The 27,776-nt window shown below is 47.4% G+C and overlaps 1 protein-coding gene across 1 annotated transcript in view; it reads right to left on the bottom strand.

Moving 5' to 3' along the window:
* DDB1 (damage specific DNA binding protein 1) overlaps positions 1-27,776 on the bottom strand; it is a 1,134,380-nt gene that overhangs the window by 881,794 nt on the left and 224,810 nt on the right. Inside the window, exons 9-11 of the mRNA XM_086955618.1 lie at positions 15,257-15,373; positions 13,421-13,523; positions 3,398-3,473 (exon numbers count right to left, since the gene is read on the bottom strand). Coding sequence (XP_086811744.1) covers positions 3,398-3,473; positions 13,421-13,523; positions 15,257-15,373 — 296 coding nt within the window. The remainder of the gene's footprint in view (positions 1-3,397; positions 3,474-13,420; positions 13,524-15,256; positions 15,374-27,776) is intronic.

Below are 27,776 nucleotides of genomic sequence, written 5' to 3'. Positions count from 1 at the left end.
TCACCTCCGCCCCACTCAGGTGTGTTTCCTGCAATAGCGCGACCTGCACGTTCTGCCTCTTCAAGTAGGAGTAGATTTGGTACCTGCGCGCGGGTGTGTGCATACCTCTAATGTTCCACGTGCATATTTTTATGGCAGACATTGCAGCAATATACATTCCCCCCTGACCCTTCCAATAGCAGCGGCATCACCAAAGGCCCCAGCAGTGGCTCCCCCAGCTCTTCCGTTCCCACCCCCCACATTACACTCAGCAAAGTTTGGGAAAACATAAGGACAGGGAAAAAAAACAGTAAAGAACAACAACCAACAGCGGGCTAACCCCACTAAAATACCAAAAGGGCAGTGGCGGAACGGGCCACCGTCCATACTCTCAAGAGAGAGGAACATTCTTGCTTTGTTCAAGGGGTAGTGTGTGCTAAGCACAAGTTCGGCAGGATGTATGTATAGTCAGTTTTAGGGGAAGCAGGCCGCTTCCCTGAGCCTTACAATACAGGACAAGAGTGGCCGCCCACTGCGGTCCAATGCTCCAAATCGCCCATCTTGTGTGCGACCAGGCGCAGATGCGCGCTAAAAGACCACCCCTACAACGCCCTCCCAGCTTACCACTTGTGCCATAAGGGCTTTACTCACTGTTCCAGGTGTCCACAGTTCGATCAGCTGGCAGGGGGGGGGGGGTTGTGGGGGGTGACCCCAGCAGTGGCGGGCGCCGATTGCGCACCATCGTCCAGGCAACCACTGCCAACCCCTCCCTCGTCATGGCAAGGCCAACGCAGACATCCCCCGTAGGGTCAGTGGATCAGGTCTGATGTTTGCGGCGTGACGATGGGCAGTTCCACCGAGATCTGTGAGTTCGGGATCCCGTATATGGCCTCGTCGTCGTCGCTGGGTACCGGCTGTTGGCCGTCCTCCTGGGCCGTCTCGTGGGAGGATGAGTTGCTTATTTGGGAGACCTTCTGCAGTGCATCGCGTTGTTCTCGGAGCATCTGGTCCTGTGTGGGGGAGAGTCCCGCCCCCTCCTCCGCGTGTTGGGATTGTTGGGTCCTGTGCCTGCGGCGTCGTCGCGGTGCTCGTGGCCTGGTCCTCGTCTCGCCTCCGCGAGAGTGTTTCGGTGCCGTGTCCGTGCCTCCGTCCAGCCACTCGTCGGCCTCCTCGGGTGTGTTGAAGAAGTAAGTGCTGTCCCCCGCCACCACTCTCAGCTTGGCAGGGAACAGCAGGGAGTACTTGAGGCCCGCGGTGCGCAGTCTCCTCTTCACTGCCATGAAGTCGTGCCTCTGGCGCTGCACCTGGATGGTGTAGTCGGGGAAGAACATGATCGACGCGTTGTCTATGCGCACCTCGCCCAATCGCCGTGCCTCACGCAGCACCGTGTCTCTGTCCCTGTAGTTCAGTATCCTGAAGAGCAGCGGCCTCGGGTTGGCGCCGGTGGTATAGGGTCTCGTTGGCACCCGATGTGCGCGCTCCACGACGAAGTGCGGTGACAGCGAGCCTTCGGGCAGAAGTGTCCGTAGCCATTCTTCCACATGTTCGGCCGGGCGGTTCCCTTCCCATTTCTCCGGAACCCCCACAAGTCTAATGTTGTTGCGTCTCGCCCTCCCTTCCGCGTCCTCAGCCCTGTCCTCCAGGAACTCCACTCTGTTCAGGAGGTCCTGTACGTGTCTGTCAGTCTGGGTGACTTTGGGCTCGATCTCCTTCACTGCGCCTTCCAGGGTCTTGGTGCGGTCGGACAATTTCCTATGGTCATCACGCAGGAGGGTCAGGTCCACTGCGACCCCGTCAATTTTGGACTCCAGGGAGGTTCTAGTTTGCTGGAGGGACTGCTCCATCCGTTCCACCGCTGCCAGCACGCTGTCAAGCCTCGCAGCCAGTTGCTCGGCGGCCATTTTGTGTATCCGCTTGTCCGTCTTCCCCTTCGGCGGGGCCCCTCCGGTCCCGGTGCGGGTCCGCACTCCCCCGGACATGTGTTGGTGGCGCCTGTCCTGCAGGGTCGGCCCCTGGCGTTGCTCCAGTGACGGCGTCCCCCGAAGCGCTGCGTGCCTGGGTTGGGGCCCCGCGAGTGCTGGCTAGTCCCTTTGGTTAGGCCGTCAGTGTTGTCCCCTAGGGGGGGGGGTCCTCCAGCGGGCGGCCCTGCGCGGGGGCCTCGGCGCAGGCGGGAGGGTCCCGTCCCCTCCTTTGCCCGTGCTCGTCCCTGGCGGTCCGCGGCCGCGCCGATTGCCCCCCGGGGCGCTAGCGGGTCGCGGCCCAGTCACTCCGCCTCAGTTGTAGTGGGGGCCAGGGGGACCGGCACTGTGCGTGAGTCCGAGGGGTCCAAGCGTCGTGAACGGGTCTGACCACCGGTTCCGGCCCGGGTCACAGCCTCTCGTGTGCCTCGCCGACCTTCAGGCAGTGATTGTCCCCGTGGGGGGGCCCCGCAGGCGGGCCCGGCGTGGGGCACACCGTCATGTGTCTCCGTCCCAGGGGAGGGCGGTCAGCCTGTCTCCGGCAGTGGTGTGGCGTCCAGGCGAGGGGAGGTACGGTCTGCTGTGCTGCAGGTCTTGGGGCCGCAGTGCCCGGGCTGTCGCTCCGCGCGGGCTCCTCTATGCTGGCGGGCGCAGGAGGGACTCACCGGGTGGCTCCGATGGCTGTGCTGTGTCTCGGAGAGGGGCCCCCGCTGGTCGGGCCGCCACGTCGCCGGCGCCTCTCCGGGGTCGACCTCCACGTCTCGCCTGCCCTAGATGTGCCCTAGGTGTGCCCTCCGGAGGTCCAAGGAGCCGGCCAGCTCGCAGGGCAGCAGTCGCGCGACGGCCGCGATGTGGGGGCCGGGGGCCCACTTCCCGCTTGGTCCGGGCCCTCCGCTGTAGTCCCGCTGCGGTTCAAGGCGATCGCCGGGCCACCGGAGATTGCTCACAGCGCGGCAGCAGCCGGCCAGGGGGCCACGGACAGTGTGGCGTGGCCTACCAGTTAGGGCCTGTGAGCTGGGCCCAAGCCTCGGACTCCCGCAGCCGCCCCGCCGGCCAGGTGTCAGCGGATCCCGCAGGAGGTCCGCAGGATAGGTCGGGGTCAGCCTCGTCGGAGCCCCGAGACAAAAGTCGGCCAGTTTGCCGAGGAGAGCTCCGGGAGGGTCCGCCAGCAGTTTCGGGCGGCCAGGATTAAATTCGGCGGAGAAACGGCTCAGGGAAGGGGAGCTTGGCACGGAGCTCTACCCTAACGCGTCCTCCGCCATTGCGTGCTTAGCCACGCCCCCCTTTGCCATACATTTATTATGTAAAGATAAGCCTGTATCACTGAAAACAATCTATGTGCCTTACTAAGAAGGATAGTTTGTATTAAAAACAAAATAGTACTCTATTCAGTTGAAGTAAGAAGTCAAAATACAAAGCAAATCGATTTTCAGTTGAACATCATGGCATAACAAACTCACCTTGTCTGTCCAACAAAGGACAAAACAAGCATGTCATCTGTGTCCCGATTTGAATCTGATCGCAGAGGCCATAGACCTGGGAATGAAAACAAACACAAGATTAGCAACTAAGGAGTGCCAGGGCATATATTATACAAAAGTTAGAATGGCAAGAAAAGTTAAAGCCTATCAATGGATTTCAAGCATGGGGAAAGATGGGCAGATAGAGACACAGACAGACACACAAAAAACAGTGGTAAAATGTACTTTGTATTTTAGTATTTGAATGAGACAGGCCAAAGGTTAAAAACAACTTTTTTTATACAGACATCAGCCAATTATAGTTTAGTGGCCTACCCTGCCTCTAAATAATGCACTGCTTATGAACTCACATGGTATATCACTCATGATATGCTAAATGACATCATTCATGACATCATGATTAGTAATTTCAACAATGTTTTTGTTTAACTATAATCAGATCAGCCAATGGTTCTGACAGTGTGCTATAGACTTTGTGAACAAGGAATAATACAACAAACAAAACCGATGTCTGGACTCTTACAAGCTAGTCTGTAAGCTTTTGAAAGATACTAAATACATTGGATATTTAACAAGATAAGCACTTTTAACTGATGTCATTGTCTTTTTTACTTCTATTCATCCGAAGGATGGATGCAGTGGGGGTAGGTCACACACAGATGAGACCCTTTGGTCAACCTTTGCTGTAAAGGGATGAAGGCTGATCCAGTAGGAGGTTAGGTGATCAAGGACGGGTAGGCGCAGGGCATGGCAACAGATCAGGCCCTGCGGCCAACCCCCACACTGCATGGCTAAAGGCCATGCGCAGTGGACGTTGACCTCATACAGAGGGCTGGGTGATTGTTTGGCAATAGGGCTAGCTCACTACCCAACACCTACTTTAGACGTAAAGTGGACGTTGCCTGCACGACCACACCAGACCTTGCATCCAACAAAGTCTATGCACAGTGGCAGTTGGCCACTTTGAGTTGGCTGGGTGCAGACCCCAGACAAACCTAGGCTAGAGTCAAACTTGTACTACATATGGTGAAGATCATGTACAGAGGAGGTTTGATGCTTGCTGTGGGCTCCAATATTAATCAATGCCCAAAAGACTTATGAGACTTCGTCAGCTTAACTCTTGGTAAGAATCAGTAATAGCTCCTGTTTTTAAAACAGAAAAGATCCTAAGAGCTACTGCTGAATATCGCTTTGAAACTTAATGTTTAAAGTGAATGGTCGAATTCTAAGACTGGAAAAATGGGCAGGTGGAAATAATAGTTTAATACCAGTGCAATACAGTTTTAGGAAAGGGCAGGACACAGCAAAAGAAGCTCTCAATTTACATCTCTTAATAAGGAAATACACCCAGGCGAAGCAAGGCTCCCTTCGCCTTTCTTTAATGGATTTGACCAGCGCTTTCAACTGTGTCAACGACAGCAACAAGCTTTGGGCTATTATTTTAGGTCTAGGCATAGAGGAATCAATAGCAACTTTTTTACGCCAGTTGTTCTCTCATGCTGCCGCCACTGTGAGGTATGGTACACAGGGAGAATGTTCTAGCTCTTTGTAGATTGAACGTCATGTCAGACAAGGCTTACATCTTAGTTCCTTTTTATTGTTAATGCAAGTATTAACTATCTAGAAAAACATCTGGTGAAAAAGGGGCAAGATATGCCCCCCTAGTAGGTAAACACCTGACTCACACTCTTCTCTATGCTGATGACACAGTAGTGATGTAAAGCACCACCAGCGGTTTCCAAGAACTGGTAAATGCTTTTTTTTTTCATGGGAGAATTGGGTTTAAGAAGTATCCTAAGTAAATCTTTTACAATGATCATGGACTAAAATCTGCTAAGACTAGCCCACAAACTATTTTGGGTAACAGAATTGGAAAAGTAGGTCCCTGGGCATTTATGGGCATACTATTTGAAGCAGAAAGGAACTGGGGCTCTTCAGAGAGAAATAAGGAAACTACAAATTACTGGTTCACTTGAATCCCAATTTAGATGTTCAAATAAAGTAAGACAGAAGCCTTAGGTTGAAATGTCTTTGGAATACAAGGCAAAATGTGTTTTAGTAGCTGGCTATGGAGCGGTCGATGTGGTTTTGATTTTTGAAAGATACTCCAAACCCTTGAAAACCAAAGTCTGAAGAAAACCTAGGCTTTACCATCTAGGTGCTCTAACTGGAAATGCACATGGAAATGGGACTAATTTATTATCAAGATTTTATTAGTTTTCATCCCTTCCTACTGTGGTATTCTGTATGAAATTAACAGTGGCTACACTTAATAAGCAGGTTTTGAGAACCTGCTTATCTCTGGAGCACAATTTAGGAAATTTGTGGTTGCATCACTCAAGAAATCTTTGCGTAAATGTCAGGAATGTGGATATATATGTGCCAGTCGTTTTTTGTGCCTTTCAGCCCTCTGTTCCACTCGTTTTTCCCTCGTTTTTTGTGCCTTTCTGCCCTCTGTTCCACTTGTTTTTCCCTCGTTTTTTGTGCCCTTCTGCCCTCTGTGCCACTCCTTTTTCCCTCGTTTCTGTGCCTCTTTTGCCTTCTGTGCCACTCGTTTACCCTCGATTTTTGTGCCCCTTTTTCCTCCTGTTACCTTTGTTGTCCCTCACCGCCCTCACCGCGGCGAGCCTGTCTGCGCCTGGACCGCACCCAGTACCAGAAACACTTGCCCCCGCACCCGCCACTACGACTCCAGCACTCTGCACGCTCTCAACTCTGGACAAGGCCACACCTGCTTCAAGAACGCCCCGAAACGCACAAACGGCGCCTTCACCTGCCGGAACTGCAGCTACACCAGCCTCAGAGCCGACGAACCACCCGCCTGCATACTACTGAACACCCGGTCCGCACGCAAGCATGCCGTCGAGCTCTGGGACCTGCTCGACAACATCCTGGGACGTCGCCTTCCTGACAGAGACCTGGTTTAACAACTCCTCCGCACCGACATAGCCATAGCCTTCCCAGACGGCTACAAGATCACTCGCAGAGACCGCACCAACAGAGCTGGAGGAGGAATCACCATCGTCCACAAGAACAGCATCAGGGTATCGACTAGCACCGACTACGCGCTCAGCACCGCCGAACACAGGCATTTCCAGATCCACACAGACCCTAATTCCACCCTCAGAGGCACCCTGGTCTACCGAACCCCCGGACCCAGCCCCCAGTTCAGCGACTCCATCGCCGACTTGATCAGCACGCACGCCCTGCCCTCCACTGACTACATCCTCCTCGGAGACCTGAACTTTCACCTTCAGAACAACAACAACTCCACAACCTTGATCGATAACCTCGCCAACATTGGACTGAAGCAACTCGTCACAACGCCCACCCACTCCGCCGGCCACACGCTTGACCCAGTCTTCTCCTCAAGCCCGTAATTCTCCATCAGCCACACCACCGAACTCCTCTGGACCGACCACCGCTGCATCCACTTCGCCTTCCAGAAACACACCACACACCACCGCTCCCAACAGATCCCCCACCGCAGCTGGAGCAAAATCACCGAAGACCAACTACACGCAAACCTCGCTCTTAGCCCACCCACCGTACCCTCCAACACCGACGACGCTGCTCACAGCCGCAGACACTGGATCGAGGACTGTGCCAAAACCCTCGCCCGCTGAATTAACCCCCGGCGTCTGCCACCCCCCCCATTCCTTTCCAAAGCCTCAGATCATCTGCGGCGTACCCCAGGGATCCTCCCTCAGCCTGATGCTGTTCAACATTTACATGGCCCCGCTCACACACGTAGCCCAACAGCACGACCTCAACATAATCTATGCTGACGACACTCAGCTGATCTTCTCCCTCACCAAGGACCCCATCACAGTCAAAGCCAACCTCCACAAAGGAATGAAGGCCGTCGCCGACTGGAGGAAGAACAGCCGTCTAAAGCTGAACTCGAACAAGACGGAGGTCCTCATCCTCGGCTCCAACCCTTCAGGCCTGGGACGACTCCTGATGGCTGACAGCAATGGGGGCAGCCCGACACCACTGACCACGCACGCAAACGGAGAATCATCCTCAACTCAACGCTCTCGATGACCAAGTCAACGCCGTCTCCTCCTCCTGGTTCAACACCCTCTGCATGCTCCGCAAGATCTACAGATGGATCCCGACAGATACAAGAAAGACAGTCACCCAGGCCCTCGTCAGCAGCAGACTCGACTACGGAAACGCCCTCTACACGGGAGTCCCGACCAAGCTCAAACGACTACAACACATCCAAAACGCCTCGGCACGACTGATCCTCGACGTACCACGCCACGGCCACATCACCCCCCCACCTGAGAAACCTGCGCTGGCTCCCCATCAACAAGAGGATATCCTACAAGCCCCTCACCCACGCACACAAGGCACTCCAAAAGACTGGCCCAGCCCACCTCAACAGACAGCTCTCCTTCTACATCCCCAACCGCTAGCTACGCTCCGCCCTCTCACTTGCCACCGTCCCGCACATCCGAAAAACAACCACCGGTGGGAGATCCTTCTCCCACCTCGCCGCCAAGACACTGAACACCCTGCCACTGAGCCTACGACAGACCCAAGACCTGCTGACCTTCAGGAGGATACTCAAGACCTGGCTGTTCGATCAGTAGGGCCCCCCTCCCTCACCCCCCCAACGCCTTCAGACCCTCTCGGGTATGTAGTGCGCTTTACAAATGATTGATTGATATATTTGATAACCCAGAATTGCTTTGCTCCATTTCTAAGAGCCATCTTAAAAGTTTATGGATTCATTTTTTCTTTAAAAGAAAAACTTTTTGAGAGGAAAGCACAAACCGACCATTGTGGCACACTTTGCTTTGTTAACTTCTGATGCGTTGCAATTTCACCTAGTAGCAATTGTTAACATTTAATAATATACTTGGACTTGTTTTTGGTTGAGCACTTTCAATGTTTTATTTCCCTACAAGGGCTTATGGTCAGTCAACCTTTCCTTATGCCCTCCAAAGCACGTTACATTGTTTTGTTATGCAAATGTAGTCACAAAATTAGAGACCGCATTTTAAGACCTGTACCTAAGGAATAAGGTTTTAGACCGTGCCATCCTGCTTTCAGGTCATCAAGTTATACATTTATTTTTTATTTGCCTAGTTACTGAAAACCATTGTAATACAATAAAACAACCAGTAAAACCATAAATACACACAGTAAAATATTGTATGACATACATAACTGATCCAGTTAAAAGTTGGTAATCGAACGACTTTGTAATTGCCAAGGTGTGGTTGAAAAGAATGTCAGATGACAGCCCAGCTTCATTCTGTGGGCCAGGTGCAATTGTCAAGTGCAATATGCGCCTAGTGCAACAAGCATTGGAAATGCAATAGGTCTCGCATTAGAAAAGTTGGAGCTATTGGTCTTGTAAATGACACATTTTATTTATGTGTTGGTTTTTAAAATAGCTAAATTGATAGCTTTGTCATTTCCAATGCCAATAGTTATAACTTTTGCAAATGTGACACCTATAGCATTTGTAATGCAATATTTTTTATTTACGTGACTTAGATGTATTGATATTACAAATAACAATGGCCTTTTTTTTAAAATTAATACTTAAATAAAAAGTTATTGTAATTTATAATGGCAATAGCTTAAACTTTTGTAAATAACTTTTGTGAAGATTATGTTCAGTGTATTTTATTGTGACGAAAATCCAAGAACAGAAGTGAAATATTAACATCTTTTTGTGACATTTGTAATAAACCTTGAAACATTGAGAGAACATATTTGAACAAGTTGTTGAATGATTGCACGGACTGATGCTCTGGTGGCGCTGAGTGATGTTGTGGTGGCGACGTGTGATGCTCTGGCGTTCAGTGATGCTGTGGTAGTGCATAGTAATGTTGTGGTGCCCCTGAGTGATGTTGTGGTGCCCCTGAGTGATGTTGTGGTGGCCCTGAGTGATACTGTGGAGGGTGGAGTTGGAGGGTGGAGTTGGAAGGTGGGGTTGGAGTTGGAGGGTGGAGTTGGAGGGTGGAGCAAAATCCTGGAGGGTTTGCAGGATCCAGTCAATCCTACCACTGGCTTGGGAGCTCCGGAGGCGACGGCCAGTCGACCCCTGCAGAGGGTTTCTCACCTCTGTTTGGAAGCTCCGGCCACGCCTTCCAGTCGACCCCAACCAGAGGACTATGCCCTCAGCCTGGGAGCTCCGGCGATAGAGTCCATTCGACCCCAGCTGAGCAGCTTTCCCCTCCCCTCCTTGGAGGAGTTTGGCAGCCTGGCTCTCACGATCTCATCTGGCTCGCCTCTTGATCCTCTCCCTCCAAAACTCTGGAGGGTGTTTCAGGAGGAACTTTTCCAGCCTTTGCACTCCATCTGCTGCCAGTCGTTTGAAACAGGGACTGTACCGGACTGCTGGAAGAAGGCAGTGGTATCTCCGCTCCTAAAAAAATCTACGCTTGACCCCGCCTGTCTTTCCAACTATCGGCCAATTTCCCTGCTTCCTTTTCCAGTTAAAATCATGGAAAAACTGGTCACCCGCACCCTGTCCGGCTTCTTAGAAGGTAACACCTGGTTGGATGAGACGCAATTCGGTTTTCGCCCAGCTCATGGGACGGAATCCGCGCTAGTGACCGTGTTAGACAATCTGCGGGCGCAAGTCGACAGTGGTCAGGCAGCCTTTCTGGTGCTGCTCGACATGTCGGCCGCGTTTGACACGGTCAGCCATCCTACCTTGATCATGAGGCTGGAAGAGTGCGGGGTCAAAGATAAGGCCAGGGATTGGCTGATTTCTTATCTGGACAACCGTCAGCAACGGGTATCGCTCCCTCCCTTCAGCTCAGTGGAGCGGAGAGTAGGACAAGGAGTACCCCAGGGCCCAGCCATCAGCCCCCATACTCTTTAATATTTACCTCCGCCCTCTGGTCCAGCTTATTAAATCATTTGGGATCTCCGCATTTAATTTTGCAGACGACACCCAGCTGGTCTTTTCACTGGAGGGACAGGGTGCAGTCCCATTGGAAACCTTCCACCGGTGCATGCAGGCTATAGCGGAATGGCTCCGATTGAACTCGCTGCAGTTTAATGGGACTAAGACAGAGGTCCTGTACTGTTCCAACGACCGAGTTCCTCGGGATCTCCCAGACGACTTCTGGCCTTCGTCATTCTCAGAGACGGTGTCAGCTGCACAATCGGCACGCAACTTGGGTGTCATTTTCGGGCCCAACTTGCAGCTAGATCGGCACGTAAATAAGACCACCTCAACGTGCATGATGCTGATCCGCATGCTGCGCAAAGTTCTGCCCCTCCTCCCTGAGCAAGCCAGATCCGAAGTAGTGCGGAGTACCATCTTAAGTCGACTCGACTATTGTAACGCACTACTTCTGGAGGCCCCGATAGCACTACTGGGCAAGCTCCAAAGGGTGCAAAACATGGCTGCCAAACTCGCCCTCTCCCGCCCCTACCACAGCTCATCCACGGCAGCGCTACAGGAACTTCACTGGCTGCCGGTCAATCTACGCGTTTGCTACAAAGCAGCTTGCATTGTGTTCAGGGCTATCCATGGCCTGGGCCCGGTCCCCTTGCGGAAAATGTTCGCCTGGTACCTCCCACCCCGAGCCTTACGCTCCTCTTCATCCAGGTTACTTGTAGTACCGCGTTTCCAGAGAGTGAGGATGGGCGGCCGATCGTTCAGAGTAGCGGCGGCCAAACTCTGGAACTCCCTGCCGATATCTCTAAGGAGTCTTGAGGATCTCTCAGCCTTTAGGAAGGCGTTAAAAACTTACCTTTTACCCAGTACAGGCTAAGTTGCTGAAATTGTTGGTTCATCGTTCGAAGCGCCAGGATGCCCTTGGGGTGACAGGTCTGCGCTCTACAAATATACCACGATACGATACGAGAAACAGGTGCGGCCGTGACGAGCTCAACTCGTCATGAGCACAGGAGCACTGTAGCTCATGACGAGCTGAGCTCGTCATGAGCATGGGTGCGATGTGCGTGCCCCCTACTCCCCCCAGCACAGCAGGGGAATGTGCCGAGCAGGGAAGGGGTTAAAACAACCATGGATGTTTTGACAACAATCATTAATGTTTTGAAAACAATCGTCTTTGCGTTTCTAAACAAGTGCGCTCATGCACAGCTGGCTGTTGGTCAAGGATGAAAAAAAGTGATGGCTCATACAGAATAAATCTGCAGTGCCTAGGGACATGTTTATGTTAGTCAGGTACAGGGATTCAGATAGAAGATTAAGAACTTTGTGTCGAAGAAAAAAGAGCAAGCTATTGGGTAAAAGGTCACCTGTTTAGAATCCTTATAGTCGTGTAGATGGGATAATGTATTTAAAACAAGGCATGCATGATAAGACTATTCTAAAAGACATGACAAAACTGTCGATTGTGCTACATGAGAACTCTCTAACGTTTGCATGTGCACAGAAATCCACAGGTGAATAAAATGTTGCAAGTATGTTTTGATGACAGTCCTTTAAAATAACCCACAACCTATTTGAAATGCATGCCTACAACTAATACTAGTTGTGCACCCTTTCCTATGACCACACTACATCAAACATGCTCGCAGTAATACACTATTTCGTCTATGCTGTATGTTTTTGGGTACTTTACTACCTGTTTTTTTTTAAATGATCAAGAAGTTTATAGTGGCTTTTGAGGAGAAAGCCTTGAATAATGTCATCAGTGATGACAATATTATTTGAGAGAATCAATGATGTCATCAAGGAGGTCATCTAACAAGTCATGAGTTATGAAATATGTAAGGCCATAAGCAGTGCATGGCAAGGGTACAAATTATACTTCGCTCAGTAAACTGCAACTCGTGAATTTCAAACGTTTTTTTTGTTTTTAAACGCAAGCTTTTGTGCTATTACAATGAATCCCGAACTATAGTATCACTTTTTGAATATATATATATATATATATATATATATATATATATATACATACATACACACACATATATATGTACACACACACACTATATATATATATATATATATATATATATATATATATATACATACACATACACACACACACATCTATGTGTCAATGCACACAGTACAGGAACCCTTTTAGGTATTCTGGAGGCATTACTTTATGCGGATTTGCGTTCCCCTAATAAAGTTAAAAAATCTAAAGATAATGGTGCCTGTATATTGCCTGAGGTTTTAATATTGGAGGAAAGATTTCTTCTCTCTAGTGAAACAGTATTTCAGGATCCTACAGGAGAGCAGAAATATTTGTTGTTTACAAATATTAATGAAGATAACATGACAGAAGAACAATGTTGTGGTAAGTGAGAGGGTTCGCAGAGATCTAAGAAGCAAAAATGGACCTACACAATTGCCAGTGTGAGGGAGTAGCTCACCTCCAGAATGAATGAGGAGCTGCTGAGAACCTGAATGGCGGAGCCCTATGAGGTATGACGGTGAATATACCAGGAAGAATTTAGGACACCAATACAATGTAAGCAGCAGTATGAGTTTAAGGTTAATATTTTTCTTTTAGATATTTTTCTGTTCCTCATTCCCCTCCTTCAACACAAAAGACAAAGCAATAGCAATATAGCCATGAGGTTGCCATACATCTTGTGGGTAAATACCTATGCCATATAGAAGCAGCACTCAATGCTGTAGAATTTAGCAAGATCACAACAACAACAACAACAAAAATCAAAGAGGCCCATTCAAGCAGACAATGTATGGAACTCCTGGTAGTACGTTCATTTTAGAAACATGTTCTGTTTGGGAATGAAGAATGAGAGCAAAGTAGCTCATCACTTCAGGGATGTATAATAAGGTCTGCACCTGGCACCCCAGACCAACTCAAAAATTCCTGGGCAACTGCAACTAATTAATATATAAATATGTATAGACCTCTCAGCCGCTTATCAACAGTCCATATTGCTACACCATTATGCCACATTCCCACTGAGGTAGCCAACGGGTTATCTAATCATTGTGCAATATCTATACAGTGGGCTACAAGATGAGCATTATTAAATGAGCATCTCTGTGACTCTTTAATGATGACCTACCTTTAATACCCGGCAGATCAATGCTGGCATGTTCATGGATCCCAATACCATTCCGGATGATCCGTAGAGATCCCTCCTTAAATGCACCAGAGCAAGTTACTAGCTGAAACAAAAGAGAAAAAATATGAAACTATCATTATAGTCTGCAACACAAACAATTCACAAAGTTATCAATGTACAATGGCAATATAGACACCATTCTTTAAAGAAATACTGCAAATTAAGAGAAGACATTAGGTGGAAGCTTGGGAATCACTTATATTTTAGTTTCCCAGGAACTTGGGTGCTAAATCTAACTGAACTGAGTTTTGCAGTGAGAAATCGGTTGATTGGACAGTTAATTGGACACTGAATGGTATACAAGAATGAGGATTTTGATTACTTTAAATCTACAACAGAAAATGTGTATCTCTTATGCCAGCTTTCATATTCGTGTATTTGAGAAAAGGTTAGAAATAAGGCAAAAAGTAAGATTACCTGCTAATATATTGGTGTTTTAAAGCACCTACCAACAATTTGCTTTATCAATATTTAAAATGCGCCAATAAAAAGTGTATAGCTGACATGCCAACAAACCATACTTCCACTTAAATGGGAGACTCCGCACAGGAAACGTAGAAGAGGGTGGCTTTGAAAATAAGCGGTCACACAAATATCACCTTATGGGATGGAACCACATTAATGAGTACTGAATCTTGACATTCTCAATTAATGCTATATTTGTTGCTCTGATCACAAAATGAATTAAAAATGTAAAAAAAAAACTGTACAGCAATTGAAAAGGGAGAACTGTTATACATATTTATCTGCGGTTTAAAAAATATTATCCAAGCAAGAGGCAATCAAGCAGTATGGGGCAGAAACTGGTGGAGCTTTCTCATAAATCAGCAACCTTGGTTACATCTGCTCCAATTCATGTCAATCCTACAGACTTTATGGAGACTGAGCATAGTTGACAGATGATTTAGGGGTTTATAATGATCCTTTCTAAAACCAAATTGCTTCACAGACCCTGCGCTATGCAAGATGGGATTGCTTCTGTGCTTTAAGTTGCTTAAAATCTAATTGCAATCCCAAAATGCAGGTTGTTTTTTCAGAATATGGGCTCATGAACACATAATAAACCACAACGTTCGGCCTAGCTTGTTTGCAATCAATAGGTTGAGTCTCCAGCATTGTGTTGATTGTGCAAAGGCAGACTGTCTGCTGCATCCCGGGCGCTATGTTTAGTTGACAGTATTGAATAGCAGGGTTGGTGAGGCAATTTGCTTTTAGAAAGTATGGTCAAAAAACCCTAAATCTATTGACTACGCTCAGGGACCCAACGAGGGAAACAGTCAACCTCGAAAGCCTGTGCATGACAAGGCCTTGCTCCACTTACACTCTGCCTGGCCTTGGTCGGTGAAGACATTAGATGTCTCTGCTCAACATATGTGCTCTAGTTAGCCTTGCTTACTAAGCACAAAAGCACACCGTTAGCTGGTCCCTATAACCACAAACAAACTATACACTACTTGGCCTTCCTCAATACATAAATGCGCTACTTGGCATTGCTCAGTCCTCACCAGCATACGCTACTTAGCCTTGATCAGTCCACACCAGCATATGCTAGTTGGCCTTTTTCAGAACACACAACCATGTCACATGCTAGTCACTCTCAGCACACAACCATTGGCCAGTCCTATGCAACACACCCACCGTCCAGTTCAGCTCCAGGAACCCAAAAGCCAGTCCTATGCTAGCTCTTGTACATATTAGACAAACTTTTTCTGCACATAGATGAGCAATCTCTGGTTAGTATATTTGTCAGCGGATTCTGGTCAACACTCATATTACCTGCCCCTGGCCTTGGCGTTCCAAGTCCACCACACACATATCCACTATAGGACCTAAGTTGGTAAATGTTTCCATGGCAACCACATATGAACCTTGCTCATTGCTGTCCACGTTTAGCTGAAAATAGAAAATATCAAAATGTCAGGGCACAAGGACATTTACAAAGAACATTGCAGAAGACAGTCACCAAGTAATAAATGGAAGAGGTGCAATGAGGCGCACATTGGAGCATTGTATGAAAAAAAGTGAAAAGGTTACTTACCTTTAAATACAAAAATCCTGCATTGTTATACCTCACAGACTCACAAGCTTGAAATGTGTTCTTTAGCTACGGTAAAACGTCCTTTTAACAGTGCATCAAGTACAGCCCATACATCTTAATGTAAAATTCAATTTACAAACAAATTTGTGGAGATGCTTTGCACTTCACTCCCCCATCTACATTTCCGATGTTCAAATCCGAAATGAAAATAGCCAGAAAGAGTTGGAGAGATGAGAGGAGGTTGGTATTGAGTTAACATGTGAATGTATGTTCGATACTGAATCTGGAGAACTGTAACTGAAGTCAAGTAACCTTTGCTTCTCCAGAATAGAATGTTTCATAGATTAACACACTTTGAATCATTAGAGACCACTTTTAACAACAGTAGTAGGCAGACATGAGGTAGACCTTATTTAACAAGTTACCACAGCACCACTTGAATCAGAGGCATCTCCCACTTTGTTTCCACATTAGGGTAGTTGCGCTTTGCAAAGGAGGTGTCGTGCCAGGAAGGAAGAAGTTACTCAAAAGGCAAGTTGGCCAACTCCCTTTTCAGCTCCCGGAACACAAAAGCTGAAACAAGCATTTGCAATGCAATAGGTCTCGCATTAGGAAAGTTTGAGCTATTGGTCTTGTAAATGTAAATTTTTTTATTTATGTGTTTGTTTTGAAAATAGCTAAATTAATAGCTTTGTCATTTACAATGCCAATAGTTATATCTCTCGCAAATGTGATACCTATAGCATTTGTAATGCAACATGTTTTATATTTACGTGACTTAGATGTATTGATATTACAAATAACAATGGCTTTTAATTATTTTTAATAAATAATACTTAAATAAAAGTGATTGTAATTTATAATGGCAATAGCTTAAACATTTATAAATAACTTTTGTGAAGAATATGTTCAGTGTAATTTTTTGTGATGAAAATCCAAGATCAGAAGTGAAATATTAACATTTTTTTGTGACATTTGTAATAAAGCTTGAAACATTGAGCGAACATATTTGAACCAGTTGTAGTTGAATGGTTGCACAGATTGATGCTGTGATGGCGCGGAGTGATGCTGTGGCGTTCTGTGATGCTGTAGCGTTCAGTGATGCTCTGGTAGCGCATAGTGATGTTGTGGAGGCCCTGAGTGATGTTGTGGTGCCCCTGAGTGATGTTGTGGAGGCCCTGAGTGATACTGTGGAGGGTGGAGTTGGAGGGTGGAGTTGGAAGGTGGGGTTGGAGTTGGAGGGTGGAGTTGGAGGGTGGAGTGGGAGGGTGGAGTGGGAGGGTGGAGTGGGAGGGTGGAGTGGGAGGGTCGAGGGTGGAGGTCGAGGGTGGAGGGTGGAGTTGGAGGGTGGTGGAGTTGGGACTCCAAGGGTCCTCGGGAGGGGAGGGAAGAGAGATGTTGCCTAAAAGAAAAATAAAATGGACAAAATAACCCTGATACTTTAGGTCCACTCCAATTAAGAATGTTGCTTATTTGCTATAAATCTGTCCTTTTCGCAACCAAATATGTAATTGCAGTGCATTTCTATGTAAAGTATTTCCTACGAGGCCAACGATCCAGGCAGCATATTTGTATTTCAAAATATATAGGAGTTTGTCTTTTCAATGAAAACATGCATACACTTTATCCACCATGAATCTCGTCGCAAATAGCACTCCTACTAAGGTTGTATTTTCAGAATACCAAAATCTTACGTGGAACATAGTTTCCAGACTCAACTGCATTCCTTCCCACTGGCATTGTTTGCCGCGTTTTACAGGCTGTGTAACAGAACCCATTAATGGAGGGGGGTGTGCGTACTTTGGCCTCAAGCAGCCATTTGTGAATAAGTTAAACACATCGCATGGTCGCAGCCCCGTGTCCTGATCAAGGACTGAGGAGAGGTGAAAACACACATTAGGTTCTACAGTTAGAAGACTTTGCACTCAAGCAAGTTCATTCTGTTGCATAACATTTCCAGCACGCTGTCTGTGAAAAACAAGCAGTCAAGTTCGCCTACCTCAAACTTCACAAATGAGCAGTTTACACAAAAAGAGACAGGACACTTTATTACAGTTTTATAAACATCAACTTTATCGACTGTTAACACCTCTCTTGGATCCGAAAAACCCAAACAGGAAATCACGATGATCATCACAAAATATGTAACTGCGCAGACAAAGCATGAGAATACTTTCATCGTTAATAGCCCATAGCCAACAGCAAGATCTCAAATACTCTGTACCCAACAATACCTAGGGTACACTCCTAGATTGATTTAGTATGGCACTGGCAGGTGTGTGTATGAGGCCTATCATACTGTCTTCATAAATGTAAAAAGCCTACCTGTTGTGCTGTTCGGTAACTTTGCCCTAGGGCTCCGAGAATATTTGCTGAAAGAACAAGCTGGAGGCGGCTCGGGCGCAGCACGTCTTCCGGAGACGTGCGCGTTCATAGAGCTGAATCGGCTCGTGCACAGGCCAGTAGCAGCTCGTGCACAGCTCTATCTCCCTTGCCAGTTAACACGGTGACTATAGAACTCGCTGGCGGGAGTGCTTCGCGCTCCATCGCCAGCTCGACCTAAAAAGTCTGCAGTGTCAAGGACCCAGCTGCCTGGGACTGCCTCTGAGTAGCTGAACGCCAAAGTGCCTGCTAGGAGAGCGAGTCCTGACCTGCCTGAGGTGTCTCCAAGCATATGGGACCTGTGAACGACATCAAAGTTGACTCTAGTGGCCATCCCAGAAAGAGTAATTCACCTACATCCAACGATGAAGACTGCTGGAAGTGAGAGACCAGTTACAACTGGACCTCCACTGAACACCTTCTCTGGACCATCAGAGACCAAGAACAGAGGCCAGAGATGACCCAAGATACTTGTGGATATCAGGGAGGGGAGGAAGGGGGGGGATAGGGCTTTAGGAACACACACTGCAACTCTTCAGAATCTTCAAGCATCCTGCTTCCTCTGCATCAGGACCACGTCTTGACTGGTCCGTTTTATTAAGAGAAAAGGGAAAAGGGCACTGAGGCCCTCAAGGCTGCAGAAAGCAAAAGGGCACCGAAGCCCTCAAGGCTGCAGAAAGCAAAAGGGCACCGAGGCCCTCAAGGCTGCAGAAAGCAAAAGGTAACTGGCACCCTGGACGCGAGTTATCCCTGTGACTAGCTCCGAATTCGTTTACACTTGTCAAGAGTTCTAACCCATTTGCTACAAGCTGTTTGCAAGGATTAGAAATTTTACCTACCTTTCAATAATCATATCTCCAGATACTCTCGATAGATTTTAGTCATTTTGAGGTCTATTTAAAGCTAAATACACTATTTTTATAAATTGGTATAGAATTTTATTGTGAAGTGTTTCTTACTCAACTGGAGTTTTGGTACTTCTAAATGCTTTACCTTTGTTCCTTTGATTAAGCCCGACTTCTTTGTGGCACAGCTATCCAGGATTAAACTATGGTTTTTATTAAAGAAACTTAAATGGACCGGATAGAGATAGTGACATTATGACATCGTGAGGGCTGACAACTACACTACATAATTATCCACTTTCCTACAGCCACTATCATGTTACATTACACTATGGCATCAGAAACGGCTTGGGAGGGAACATGCGAGTCTAGTCTTTAATGAACCTCATCACAATATGGGTGGGACTTGAACAACCACGGTTGGTCCGGTGAGTGTAAAGAGGTTGAAAGGGCCAACAAGTAACCTTTATTAGTACCCACCACTGTTCCCAGTGAGGTGTGCACCTCTTCCTGCGACCACACACTGCCATGTGGCGCGAGCGACTCACAGAACATCCTGCGAAACAGTTTTTGCCGCCCCTTTAAAAAAAGCGAGCGGCGCGAAAAATGGGCACGTCCTGGATGCAACGTGGACAGAGGAAGAGTCTGGACTCGGCCCGGAGTGCAGTTAAGCCTGGCTGTCTGGCTTGGTGCAGTTAGTAAAGTGCGGTTCGGGGCATATTGTGTGCTCTAGTTGAAGTATTCATGTTAATCACAGCCCCTTCAAGAGCTGTGATTAACATGAATACTTAAATAAAAGCACACAATCTACCACGCTCCGCGCTTTACTCACAAAAGAGTACAGCAAGTTTAAAAACACAGCGTGTACTTTCAATTTATTCTGAAAGTACACACTGTTTTTAAACTTGCTGTACTCTTTTGTGAGTAAAGCGCGGAGCGTGGTAGATTGTGTGCTTTTATTTAAGTATTCATGTTAATCACAGCTCTTGAAGGGGCTGTGATTAACATGAATACTTAAATAAAAGCACACAATCTACCACGCTCCGCGCTTTACTGACAAAAGAGTACAGCAAGTTTAAAAACACAGCGTGTACTTTCAATTTATTCTGAAAGTACACACTGTGTTTTTAAACTTGCTGTACTCGTTTGTTACTAAAGCGCGGTGCTGGGCCTATTGTGTGCTTTAGTTTGAGTATTCATGTTAATCACAGCCCCTCCACAAGCTGCAATTAACATGAATACTTAAATAAAAGCACACAATCTGCCCCGCACCGCGATTTACTCACAAGAGTGCCACTCATCCATCACTTACAAATGTATGCAAACTACATTTGTTTAGGCCTGTATTTTATGCTCAAGCTCCTTAAAGCCACAATTAGCTTTGCCCAATACCCGTTTATGTCCACCTTCTCACTACTTCCTAGTTCCTACTGCTTTTTTGTGCTTGGCAAGCAGTATGCATAAATCTGCTAGTTGAGTACACTATCTCTTGGAGGATGAACTCCATCTTGACAGCAAGAAGTTCTAGGTTTATCCAGAGCTAAATGTTTTTCGGCAGCAAACCGAGGAAGCCCTTTCTGGGATTGCTAGTGGAGGTGGTGGCTTTAGGTGAAGGGAGAGGTGGTTTTAACTAGGCTTGCAATTGGAGGTGATGGTTTGAGTTAGGTAGAGGAGGTGTCCAGACCTCCAAGGGCAGGTGATGGTTTGAGCTAGGGAGAGGCAGGTGTCCGGACATGCAAGTGGAGGTGATGGTTTGAGCTAGGTTGAGCGGGTGTCCAGAGTTGCAAGTGGAGGAGATGGTTTGAGGTAGGAGGTGTCCAGACTTTCTAATTGAGGTGATATTGTGAGCAAAGTAGAGAGGTTGTCTAGACTTGCAAGTGTAGGCGATGGTTTGAGCCAAGTAGAGGAGGTATCCAGGTTTGCAAGTGCAGGTGATGGTTTGAGCCAAGTAGAAGGGTGTGTCCAGACCTGCAGGTTGCTGAGATAGTTTGAGTTAGATGTGTCCAGACTTGCAAGTGGAAGGGATGGTTTGAGGTAGGTGGGGGGTGTTCAGACATTCAAGTGGAGGTGATGGTTTGTGCTAGGTAAAGTAGGTGGCCAGGCAAGCAGGTGGAAGTGATGGTTTGAGATAAATAGAGAAGGTGGCCAGACTAGTAAGTGGAAAGATATTTTGAACAAAGTAGAGGAGGTAGCTTGTCTGGGGATGGTTTGAGTTAGGTACAGTGGTTGTGCAGTCTTGCAAGTGGAGGTGATGGTTTCAGCTAGGTAGAGGGGATGTCCAAACTTGCAAAAAAAGGTGATGGTTTGAGGTAGGTAGGGACGTGGTATGGTGTCCAGACTTGCTAATGAAGGAGATTACTTGGGGTGTAGGGGAGACAGTTATAGCTTGTATTTATTTGAGTTTTTTCTAGCACCAACTAGACCCAAGGGCATCCGAGCACTTTACAAGAATTACATAAAGATTGATTACAAGAGCTATAACCACAAGGTGCGGCTTTACAAGAATTACATGTACATCGTTTACGTCTTTTTCAGTAGGCACAGCAAAGAGTCACTCAATATAGGGAGTGAAAAGCCATACATTATAGGGCAGGAAGCATGAACAGGATTTGTTTACTGGGGTAAAATAAGAGAACATTAGTACAATATATGGAGGTGTATTCAGAGTAGAGGTTGAGTTCAGAGTGATCAATGAGTTTGTTAAAAGGGGTACTTAGTAGATCAAGCAGGGTAGTTTGGGCTATTAAGAGGGGGTATCTAGGCCATCGGCCCTATGAACTTTAAGGTGAAGAATATGTACAGGATCTGATTTGCACTGTGCTCTGGTTGCCGTGATTGCCATGCCACTGGACTCAAGCTAGCCTGGCTATTGATGTGTGATACCCCCCCAAAAAATGCCCATCAATTATTTTTGTATTTGTCACCCTAAGTGGGCTAGAAATGCCCAGACGTGGCCCTATGCTCGCCATGCCACTGAACTCAAGCAAGCCTGGCTGATATGGGGTGATAGCTCTAAACCTGTCTCAGGATGCTGGTTTCCGGTACAGAGAGGACCTGGCCTGGCAGTTTGGGCTGGACTGTTTCCATACTCAGTGGCTGATATGTATCTGCTCATGATCAAACACTTTCAGCTCTGAACAAGTTAATGTTAATGACCTTCTATTAGTTATCTCTTGAGATTTAAAGGTATCATTCTGCCTCCCTTTGAACTTTGAACTCTGATTCTAATTCCTTTTTTGAACAGTGCTGATTTGTTTCTTCCTCACTACACAACCCATTGCTGTAACTCACCCCTCATGTCTTTATTTACTTCAAATTTCTCACCAGGAGTTTTAGCAGGAGAGTCTCCCTATAGTAAGGAATTTGATGCAAAGTAATCTCTCAAAAACTTTGCGTTGCATGAAACTTCGCTACCAGGTGAAGTTCAAATGAGTTTGGCTATGCGGCCACACTTTGTGAAATCCACCAATTGGTGCTTTACGCATTAAATACTAAAGCGTTATTGGTCAAGTATAGTTTAAATACTTTGCAATTGTAATCGCCATGTGTTCGGCACCGCTCTCTTACAGCCTTTCAGTCTCTTGTTCTCTGCTCCTTTCTCACACATCCAGGTCTTAGCTGTGGTTTCAGATCATATGTTCTGAGAGCAATTTCCCCACAAAAGGGCTGATGCACACTGTGTGGCTTATGACATTTCAAGGCTTTACAACTTTGAAAATTATGTTATTTGTATAGCACTAACCGCTGTTACTGTTGCATTGTTGCGCTTTCTCCATCTGAGAAGCTCTGGGAAGACCATTAGTAGAAATGGTGGTTTGAGAGGCTCAGCTGTGGACTACTTAATGGGCACAGCTGTGGCCAGGTGTTCATGTGCGGGTGTGTTTCTCTCCAGCTGTGAAACAGTATCCATGAGCCCGAGGTTGTGGCCTGGCGTTTGTGGCCAGCTGTGGGCAGGTGTTTCAGTGGCCGGGTGTTCTCTTCAGCTGTGAAACAGTGTTCATGGGCCCGAGGTTTGGAACAAAAGTTTATGTCCAGCTGTGGCATGGTGTTTATGTAGAGGTGTATTTCTCTCCAGCCGTGAAATGATGTTCATGAGCCTAAGACTGTGGACAGGAGTTTGTGGAAAGCTGTGAACAGGTGTGTGTGTGTGTAGGTGGGTTTCTCTCCAGCTGTGAAAGTGTGCTCATGAGCCCGAGCTGTAGACTGGAGTTGGTGGCTAGCTGTGGAAGCTGTTCATGTGCGTATGGGTTTCTCTCCAACTGTGAAATGGTGCCATGTCTGTCCCCTAACGTGGCACAGTCTGTGTGGAAATGCACCATCTTTGCACTTAAAGAGAACGTTTGGAGTGACATTTGGCACTGCACACACTCGGGGAGTGGTTCCTGGCGCACATAGCCATGGTTGCAGCGCACAGAGACCCTCCACTGCTGCACACAGAGGAAACAAGCATTTGCAATGCAATAGGTATCGCATTAAGTTTGAGCTATTGGCATTGCTAAATATTGCAACACCAATTGCAACAAAAGTCTATAAATTGTAGGCCAAAAAAAGTGTATTTATTTTTGTAGCAATGTGGTATGCTGCTCTTTAGATGAATAGGTTTAAAAGTAAAGTGTGCCATACTGCGATTGATACAATAGTTAATTGTGGATCAGTTAACAATTGATGTGTACCTTGATGGCTAGTGGTGTGTGTGCCTGTAGAAATTGTGCACTGATGGCTGGTGATGTGTGTGCCTGGTGGAAGTGTGCACTGCCGGCTGGTGGTGTGTGTGCCTGGTGGAAGCGTGCACTGCCGGCTGGCGGTGTGTGTGCCTGGTGGAAGCGTGCACTGCCTGCTGGTGGTGTGTGTGCCTGGTGATAGCGTGCACTGCCAGCTAGTGGTGTGTGCGCCTGGTGATAGCGTGCACTGCCAGCTAGTGGTGTGTGCGCCTGGTGAAAGTGTGCACTGACGGCTGGTGGTGTGTGTGTGCGTGTGTGCGTGTGTGCACGCGCATGTCCGGTGAAAGCGTGCACTGACGGCTGGTGTTTGTGCCCGGTGAAAGCGGTGAGTGGTCTCGCTCATGGTACTGTAGGCACTTGTGAATGGCCACTAGGCGCCTGCATGAACAGGATGAAGGTGAGAAGTACTGATTTATTAGCAGTGCAGTCTCAATGCACCGTAGGCACTTGTATGGTAAGTGTAGGATGTTGAGAAGTACGGAATGATTAGCACTGCATTTCGAAAGGCCTCTTGGCGCTTGAGTGAAATGCGTGCTACGAGAGTCACCGATTAATTAGCCCTAAACACGGAAGGTCCTCTACGGGTAGAGATGAATTCTGTGTTGGTGATCGGGAGAGAGTTTAATATTTTTATGGAGTTCTATATAGCTCGAAATGGACCTGAAGCACCATGGTCGAGAATGAGCTCATGGAACAGCGGGACGTGGATGGAGTAAATTACAGTGTTAGGGGCAAATATATTTAACGTGATGTGGCACAAGGAGATTTTAACTATACCAATGAGGTTTAAACAGCACATTGAGGGCCACTCAGAGGCACATACGAGGTGCGCCAAAACTAAAAAGTTTCTATACCTGCACACTAGGAAGCAAAGTAACTTCTCTATTAAAGTTATGATTATTAAAAAAACATTTTCTTTACATGCACACGGATTGCACATTCGGGTGATGGTATGTTTTTTATTTCCCTTTTTTACTGTTGTGACATATGAAATAAATAAAATACAAAAATCTATAAATAGTACTTTGCATAACCCAAAACTATTGCCTTTGCTAGAGTCTGTTTCGAAGCGCCGCAGAGTCAAAGGAAACTTTGGCGCGTTGCAGCCACAAATGACTAATCCTGATAGGCAGATTTTTACAGGAACAGAAGACCATTGCTGAAGCAGAAACTCGGTCATTAGTTTGGATTTGTAGCAGTTGCACGTGAGAATTAGAACATCAAAGCGGCCGCTTTTGTGGCACCTGCTGTCTGTTTGAAGGTGTGAAAAATTAAGAAAAGAGCGGAAGTAAAAGCAGATGAGGCAAACAAAGGGAGGGGCAGGGCTCCTTAACCCCTTCAATGCTGATGACAAGCTCCGCTCGTCATCAGCTACGGCGCTCGTATGCTGATGACGAGCTGAGCTCGTCATCTAACGCGGGCTTTTGAAAAACCCAGCACACAGCGGGAAAACCGCTAGCGCGCAAGGTGTTAATGGAGCAGGGAGGGGATGGGGAGCGTTTAGTGCTTAGTGAGGCGTGTCAACAGCAGCACTGTGTGCTCTAGTGAAGTGAATCCAAGCGCTGGGTTTGCATGTAAACAGCGCCTGTGAATAGCAACAAAAACAAGTCCTTTTAGATCCATCTCACACTCTAAAAACAGCATGCGGGAGGTGCTTTATAGACTCTTAAACACCATTGCACTCCACTGACATACAAGAGCACAACATACATCTCCATCATATTGGAATGAAAAAAAAAAGATAGGAGTAAACCTGGGGTAGGGTTTGTGGTGGTGACCGGGGCGCCTGAGAGACTGAGCTAAGTGGAAGAACAAAGTATGCAAAGTATGGCCCTAATTGGGAGTATAGGGTGCTACGAGATGATTGTGAGTAAATTGCTAACAGAGACTCCTTTTCTTAACTATGGGATGTCTCATGATCAAATATATCTCTTCTTTTAACAGTTACTTCTTCGATCAAGCACATACTTGATCTATAAACCCCACTAAACAGGTTTTCAATTGGACTAGGTTATGTTATGTTACTGTAGTTTTGTATAGCGCAAATCACCACTGGTCTCTGAGCGCTTTTCAAAAAGAAAGGAACACAACACATAGCTGTCGGTAACGTGCCCCTCATCCAGTTGGAAATTTACGTTGAAGATGTCGTCTTTTTAAACAGGTAAGTTTTTAACGCCTTTCTAAAGGGTAGCAACATTGGCTCACCTTGCAAAGTTGCCGGAAGCTCTTTCCAGATTTGAGGGAGAAGGACCAACAGAGCTCTCCCTCCCTTAGATTTGAGGTTGAATCTCAAAGGCACCCAACCATTTGCTGAACACTCCCCCCCCGTGAACACCCTCAACGACTGGAACCCAATCTCTACTGAGGACACAATCCGCCTGATGAATTCCATCCACTCAGGCTCCCCCACAGACCCATGTCCTCATCACATCTTCAACAAAGCAGACTCCGTCATAGCACCGCACCTACGAGACTTCATCAACTGCTCCTTCAACTCCGCCACCTTCCCGGAAAGCTGGAAACACGCTGAACTCACCGCCCTTCTGAAAAAACCCACAGCGGACCCCACCGAACTCAAAAATTACCGCCCCATTTCGCTCCTTCCATTCACGGCCAAAGTCATCGAGAAAGCCGTCAACAACCAGCTCGCCGCTTTCCTCGAAGCCAACAAATCCCTCGACTCCTCACAATCTGGCTTCCGAGCAAAACACAGCACTGAGACCGCCCTCATCGCAGCAACAGACGACATTCGAACTCTATTGGACAATGGAGACACAGTCGCCCTCATCCTCCTCGACCTCTCGGCAGCATTCGACACAGTTTGTCACAGCACCCTGTTACAACGCCTCAATAACATCGGAATACAAGGAAAAGCACTTGAATGGATCACCTTGTTCCTCACCGGAAGAACCCAGAGAGTCCGCCTCCCACCATTCAAGTCCGAGGCTACTGAAGTCATCTGTGGCGTACCTCAAGGATCCTCACTCAGCCCCACCCTCTTCAACGTTTACATGAGCCCCCTCGCGGCCATCGCCCGCCAACACAACCTCAACATCATCTCTTACGCGGATGACACTCAACTAATCCTTTCTCTCACCAATGACCCCAGCACCGCCAAGACTAACCTACACGAAGGAATGAAAGAAGTTGCCGAATGGATGAAACAAAGCCGTCTGAAACTGAACTCAGACAAAACAGAAGTCCTCATCTTAGGTACATCCCCCTCTGCATGGGACGACTCTTGGTGGCCGGAAGCCCTTGGAAAAGCACCCATCCCGACAGACCACGCACGGAACCTAGGCGTCATCCTGGATTCTTCACTCTCAATGAACAGACAAGTCAGCGCCGTTACCTCATCCTGCTTCAACATTCTTCGCATGCTCAGAAAAACATTTCGCTGGATCCCCACCGAAACAAGGAAAACAGTCACCCATGCTCTGGTCACGAGCCGTCTAGACTACGGAAACACCCTCTACGCAGGCACTACCGCTAAACTCCAGAAGAAACTCCAACGAATCCAAAACGCCTCAGCCAGAATCATATTAGACATCCCGCGCAACGAACACATCTCTGGCCACCTGAAAGACCTCCACTGGCTACCCGTCAATAAGAGAATCACCTTCCGACTGCTAACCCACGCACACAAATCACTCTACGACATCGGACCGGAATGCCTCAACTCACGACTATCCTTCTACACCCCCTCCCGCCAACTTCGCTCTTCCAGCCAAGCCCTCGCCACTGTACCTCGCATCAACAAGACCACCATGGGAGGCAGATCATTCTCTTACCTGGCTGCTAAAACATGGAACTCACTCCCCGCTTACCTTCGCCTCACCCAGCACCACCTAGCATTCAGAAAGCAACTTAAAACGTGGATATTTGACAAGTAAACCTCCTCCCATTTCTAAGCGCCTTGAGACCCTCTGGGTAGGTAGTGCGCTATATAAATTCTCTGACTTGAAAGGGGCTAGTTTGCAGGCTTCAGAAGAGCGCAAGGTTCTGCCCGGCACATACTTCCTCAGACGATCTTTGATATATTTGGGAGCCTCTCCATAGATAGCTTTATGGGCTATGCAGAGGCACTTGAATTGCACTCGGTGCTCAATGGGCAACCAGTGCAACTTCTTAAGAAGAGGCGTCGCTCGTGTGCTCCGTGGTAGTGAGAAAATCAGCCTGGCCGCATCATTCTGGACCACCTGCAATTTCTAAGGAGCTTTCGAGGGAGACCCAGATAAAGAGCATTTCCATAGTCCAACCCCGAGATGATTGTGGCAGACACAATGGTTTGTAAAGTCGAGGCAGAAAGA

The sequence above is a fragment of the Lissotriton vulgaris genome, chromosome 2_1, assembly GCF_964263255.1.
Source record: "Lissotriton vulgaris chromosome 2_1, aLisVul1.2, whole genome shotgun sequence".
Lineage (NCBI taxonomy): Eukaryota > Metazoa > Chordata > Amphibia > Caudata > Salamandridae > Lissotriton > Lissotriton vulgaris.
The sequence above is the reverse complement of the archived record's forward strand: the minus strand, read 5'-3'. Positions and strand labels throughout refer to the sequence as shown.